Below are 6,117 nucleotides of genomic sequence, written 5' to 3'. Positions count from 1 at the left end.
TTGGTCAGCACCCATAAGCCAACCATAAAATATTCTTAGACACCTCATATTCTCCTTATCTGATTCAAATATCTCAGTATGTTCTACATGTTTTCCAACATATTTTATCAATATTTGACCTTCATTCATTGAAAAGAATCTTTATAGATGTATTAAATATTTCTTGGTAGAAAACAGGGAAAAAATAAGGAACTTCCAAAAGATATTTTTAGAGTATTCCAAGACAAATTATCTTGTCATGTGTCCAGTGTTACTGTCATGTGACCTCTAACTGGTCATCAGCACTAACAGGTCAACAAGCTATAGCACCACAACGATCCATGCTATGCATTTGAAATTTTGAACAGAGTTTGACAATGTACATGCGGCTGTGTGTGGAGATTTATTAGACAGAATGTTGAGCATGAGCTGAGATATAAGGGAGATAAGATGGTCACATTGTTGTTTTGCCAAGTTTGCCCATCAAAGCAAGTCTATCTAATTGATGACCATTTCTCTCCACAGTGCTAGCCTCTATTGACACAAATATTTTTGAGAGTTTACAGTGGAGGTATTGGTAACTTGCACACAAAATTTTGAATCAGATAAGGAGAATATGAGGTGTCTAAGAATATTTTATGGTTGGCTTATGGGTGCTGACCAATTCAGGGCAAACAGGTCAAGGCATTTTAACACTACCCAAAAGCATCTCTCCAGAATAAAACTTACAGATACAATATGTATATGTTTCCTCCTACTCACTTGCAAAATTTTATGTGCTCCCAATGAGAGGGAGGCGTGCAATCTGCAATTTAAGCTAAAGTGACCTGGTAATGGTCACACGACAGTATTGAAGAGAATATTTTAAATTTCTTTCCCAATATATCTGGCCAAGAAAAGGTGTAAAATCTATTGATTTCTACACAATTTATCTGCCATTTATATAAGCCAATGCCCACAGTGAATATATGGATGCCCTCCAAGCACCGGTGTTCTAAAGGATCCGGCAACTCGGCTGTGTAAATAACCGATGCCCAACTCCAAAATATAGAATTGCCAAAGCACAATTCTGAGAGGATATATTGTCAGAATAATTGCATGAATTCAATTGTAAAGTCCACTAGAATGTTTTTACTCACAAATACGACAGTTTGAACACCTAGAATTGACCTAGAAGGAAAAAGAGTAAAGGTCAGACCACTTGCAAGGATTGCTTTGAGTTTCGCACTTAACAACCACCTTACACTCTACCTGAATGGGTTGACCGCGGTTACATCACACAGCCCACACCAAACGAGAAGCCAACAGAGCAAAAGGTGCATGTTGCTACCTCTGGTATGACTCCCTTATCCTGCCTTTGACTAACAACATTGAAATCTTTAAGTCATAAACCTGAAATTCTAGCACGATGACGGAAAATACGACAATCCGAAGACTTAGAGTGAGTAGCCACTTCAATACTGTGGGATTACAGCTAACTGCATAATCGTAGACCACATCTGAAATTTCACTTTGCGCCTTTATCTGTGCGTAAACATCTGTTTTAGGCTGTGGCTACATATGTAAACCATGACGCCCATTCGCGTGCGCTGCCCATTGCTCCACGTTCTAGCACCATTTCGGTAGTTGCTCCAAATGCTCCAATCCCGCCCCGCACGTCATAAGGGTGGAGCGGTTGGAACCTGCGAACTTGGAAGGGTGTTCTACCTAATACGGTTGTTTGTACAAATAAAGGCACACAAAGTAAAATTTAGATATGGTCATCAGCAAATCAGGGGAAATACCCTGAGCCATCATAAGGTCCAAAATCGATCACAATCCACCACAATCATCACAATTTACAATAAGATTTCAATCCCCCTCACAACGTCTAATGAGGCCTCATCATCGCTGCGTTTTTAGGCAATCTCTCACAATTTAGAGCAAGATTTTACAATCTTGTGCTATCATAAATTCTTTTGCGACGTTAAGATCTGTTTTGATTGCTTATGAGGGATTCTGGACTGTTCAGACATTCATTCCTTTCAATTTTATGGTTCGTAGAATTGAAACATATGTATTGTGTTACAAAATAAAACAAGGACTAATGACCACGAACAACTGTAAATGCCTGCATACCTAAAGAGAATGGATAGAACTCAAATGCAGAACGCACGGTCTCCTTTGTGCGACAAAGTTGTTCGCCCAAAGTCACGGCTTGATCGGCCATAGGGAGGGAGAAGACCTGGGAGGCAAGCTGTTGTCTTTCGCAAAGTCGAGTGGTGGTTGGTTGATGTCGATGGCAACGATGACGGAGATTGGGCGATGGCATGAGCGAGAAGGTAGATGGTGCCAACACTGACGACAAGGTCGGTTTGACCAGCAGTAAGGTTCCCGCAGCGTGTACCATGGATGAGAACAGACACGGCCTCTGAGAGTGTGGCCTGCTCAAATGTGATTTATTAGGAGATGGACTTTCGGTCAGGGAAGGGCAGGACTCACGAGAGGGTAAGGCCAGACTAGACCGGCACATACACCAACTCACCGATGTGGTCAACATCGGTGAGCAGGTGTATGCGCAGACTTGGGGAGCGATAGTAGGTGGTGGTTACAAGGTTGGGAACAAGTTCGGATTTGCAAACTTCAACATGAGTCACATGTCACAATATTCCGAACTCAGCCGAACCTACCCAATGACTCCATCTCTGCTCGGAAAGTCAAAAATCTACTGACAACAGCTGACAACTGGAGTGGTATCTCTGTGATACAGTGATACTGTCGAGAAGTGTTCCCGTTCATGAACACCTGACAAGTGCTATGGTTTGACCAATTCTTCCTCTTCACACTGTCTCATAATTAAACATAAGAGTTACATATATGGTTTTATCCAACCACAAGACTAAGATACTCTCCATCCATCCTCACAGGGAGCACACAAGGATTACAATGGATTGTGAGGGATTGTGATCTGCCATCATCTGAGTAACTAGAGTTTGACATTGTTCCAATGTCAACAAAAATCTTGCTTGTATTTCACACAAGATAAGAATAAAAAATCTTATACTGCTGAGTACTGACTCCTACTGGCGCAAAGCCGGCGATGACATAAAAATGAAATGAAATTTCTTCAGAGTAAGTTTGTGATCTTTTATTGGCTGCTCGTCGCCGAACCGCTTGCGCGGTTCGCTCCTCGCAGCCATTGGAAGTAGTAGTCGAAAACCTGGCACGACAACAAATAGTGTTTGAAAGTCCGGTTCGGTCCGGTTTTTTGATGCCCAGTGGCGTTAACCGTAACCGTAACCGGTCTGCCTTTTCCCCAGAAGTCAAAAGACCAGACCGGACCGCAAAAAGACCGCAGACCGCGGTTTTTTGCGGTCCATAGACCGGTTTCGGTCTGCATCGGTTTTAACCGGTTTATGACCGGTCTTTAGGCCAATATTTTAAAATTATGAATCTGTAAATTTATTAACATCTCTAATAGCTTCAAAACGAGCCCAAGAACGTTAAATTCCATTAGGAATTGGTGCTTCTATAAAATAAGTCTGGTACATCTATTATTCCCAAAAGTAATTTACATTTTAATTCATATCTCTCTCGTTTTTTTACCAAATCGTACGTTCTTGGGTGCGTTTTAAAGGGTATTTAAGGGGCTACAAAAGACCGGTCCAAACCGGTCAAGACCGGTTCACGTTAACCGGTCTTTTTGCGGTCTTTACATTTCAAAAATAAAAGACCATAACCGCAGGTCCGGTCTTTTGCGGTCTTGGTCCGGTCTGGTTACGGTCTTTTTCCAGTCACGAGACCGGACTTCCAAACACTAACAACAAATGCAAAAGGGTTATAGTACTGTTACCAGTAAGTAGTATTGTATAAGTTGCAGAGTTTGAGCAGATTTGTTGAAGACAGTAAGTAAATTGAGTAACTTTCTCAGAAATCTCTGAGTCTCCGCAACTGGCGATGGCGAATTTGCTTCGTTAGGTTTGGCAGCAGTCTAGAGCAGTCTCTAATGTTTCGGTGTCAATAAAAGGGATATATGACCTTGGGGGCCAGTACAATGAATTTGTATGGTTAGGTTTGGCAGTAGTCTAGAGCGGTCTCTAACGTTTCGGCATCAATAAAAGGGATATATGACCTTGGGGGCCAGCAGGACGGATTACATAATTATGACCGTGGTAATAGACCTTGCCAAGCAAGGTAATTTCTCGTGAGAAATAAAAGGTCATAACGGAACTTCACCGATTCGCTGATGGTCTACGGTTATGCAGTTAGCTGTAAATCTCTTCATTTTCTGCCTCTAGCCACACTCCAAGTGCCGTCGCGAAACAGATGTCAAAGACGGCTTCAGTGCCTGAAGTAACACACAGTGCCAACATTGGTCCTATCTCCTTTTGTCATTCCAGCATCTGACATTTACTTCAGTGACCCTTCTAAACATGAATACTGAGCTTACCAGTAGTGATTGTCATGGCTTTAGTGGCCCAAACCCATACCCGCAGTGAGGGTTAAACGTTACTGGGTTAGCCGTAGGTATTCCCGAACACCCAGATCAGGCATCGGCAGGTGCGCACAACAACACAAACCCATTCCGAGTCTGTGGGCTATATCAAGGTCAACGCCGAATGGATTCCAACATCATTCTCATTCTGTTCAGAAAGTGCTCAGGTGTTCTCATTCTTCCCCATTGGTATGTTCTATCTATGCTTGCTGACTCGTACTTATACAAAGTTTTCAGCCCCCATTGCAGGCGTATCAGGAGTATTCAGTTCCTTCCACCACCGTGCATCATCGCCTACCACGACGACATGACATGCCACAGGAAACTTCAAGACATTCAACAACGCCACGCGAAGCAAACCAACGACGGTGGTGACGACGGTTTAGTGAGGGACGGTGAGCGAAGGCAACGACGTGAATTCCAGATGACTGGACAAGAGCCGTTGCAACGTATCCACAACTCTATAGACACTGTTGCCGCTCACGTAGCTGTCTAACCAAGTCACCACGATCCCCTGGCCTGCAAGAAACGATGTCTACGCCAACAAAACAACATTTATGGGAGAAGGACGACTTATGTTCACAACCACCACCAGAACCACGACAATGCCCACCCACTGTCACCGACGACGATAGACTGGCTTCCAGGCTCTGCAACTCAAGCGCGTTCCAGCCAATGTTAGGCAGAACATGCATCTTTGACTTCATTTTTTCTATCACGCTAATTAGCTTGTCAATAGCTTCAACGGCATAGCGGGGGCATTGGGGGACACCGATACCCAGAAATCGATACATCGTGTTGTTGCATTGAGGCTTGGAAGGGGAGTCTGAATAAAAGGCATAAGTGCTTCTTCATGCTTAGGGTCTTGAAAACGAAATGCTACAGTAGAGAGATGATAAAATGGTGTATTTCTGGAACGTGGTACAGAAGTGACATGAGAAGCATAGAGAATGGCCAAGTCCCAAAGGATAGAGCGCGAGCGCTCAACGTGCTCGGTGGCGCAAGGAGCGAGGATAGGACCCCTGAAAGTACTCTCACATGCCTGATCCAGATCCGGATAGAAATTGGCGAAAATTTTGGAAATGCCTTAGGTCTGTCCGGATAGAAATTTCGCTATTTTGGCGAAATGCCAGAGGCAGTTTTCCGGATAGGAATTGGTGAGGCTGAGCAACCCTGAGCCGATGTCCGGATAGAAATATACACTATAGAAATTTGACCTCGAAAAAGGCAGTGCGCGCTCACTGCTGCCGCCAACTTATTTATTGGTATATACTTTAATATCTTTCTTTCCCATTCTTTCCCCCTGTTCTCCGTTCTTTCGGACAATCCTTCTGTGATATATATATTTTCTCGCATCAAATTGGCTCTCAGTTCTGCGTGGACTCATTGCCTCGATCATCTCCCGCCGTCTGCCTTCTTGTGCACCCTCATACTCCAAAAATCACGCAAAATGGCCTCAAAATATCTACAGATGATTGGAAGCTGTTCAAAGAAATCAAGGACAACAGCAAGATGGTAAGTTTACAGACCTTGAAAGCTTCCAACTGTGGAAGATGAAGAATAGCTTGTTTATCTTCAAATTTCTGCATGTATAATCCATATACTATATTCACTTATGTATATTTTACTTTTTCCTGATGTACGGGCCTCCAGAGAATGCCTAA

At 43.3% G+C, this 6,117-nt stretch overlaps 2 protein-coding genes across 2 annotated transcripts; one reads left to right on the top strand and one right to left on the bottom strand.

The window, feature by feature from the left end:
• Positions 1 to 615: 615 nt before the first annotated feature.
• Positions 616 to 2,661, bottom strand: LACBIDRAFT_329765 (uncharacterized protein; the record flags this gene model as incomplete). Its single annotated transcript, XM_001883869.1, has 9 exons — positions 616 to 674; positions 709 to 733; positions 1,119 to 1,149; positions 1,346 to 1,503; positions 1,595 to 1,686; positions 2,135 to 2,402; positions 2,461 to 2,477; positions 2,504 to 2,599; positions 2,649 to 2,661. The coding sequence occupies 9 exons, from the start codon at positions 2,659 to 2,661 to the stop codon at positions 616 to 618; spliced, it is 759 nt and encodes a 252-aa protein (XP_001883904.1).
• A 1,460-nt stretch (positions 2,662 to 4,121) lies between these two features.
• Positions 4,122 to 4,949, top strand: LACBIDRAFT_329764 (uncharacterized protein; the record flags this gene model as incomplete). Its single annotated transcript, XM_001883986.1, has 5 exons — positions 4,122 to 4,162; positions 4,257 to 4,311; positions 4,433 to 4,481; positions 4,504 to 4,642; positions 4,691 to 4,949. 5 exons carry the CDS (start codon positions 4,122 to 4,124, stop codon positions 4,947 to 4,949), a joined length of 543 nt encoding a protein of 180 aa, XP_001884021.1.
• Between the last annotated feature and the right edge of the window lie 1,168 nt (positions 4,950 to 6,117).

Source organism: Laccaria bicolor, genomic scaffold (assembly GCF_000143565.1).
Source record: "Laccaria bicolor S238N-H82 LACBIscaffold_23 genomic scaffold, whole genome shotgun sequence".
Lineage (NCBI taxonomy): Eukaryota > Fungi > Basidiomycota > Agaricomycetes > Agaricales > Hydnangiaceae > Laccaria > Laccaria bicolor.
This window is presented reverse-complemented; position numbering and strand designations above follow the sequence as displayed.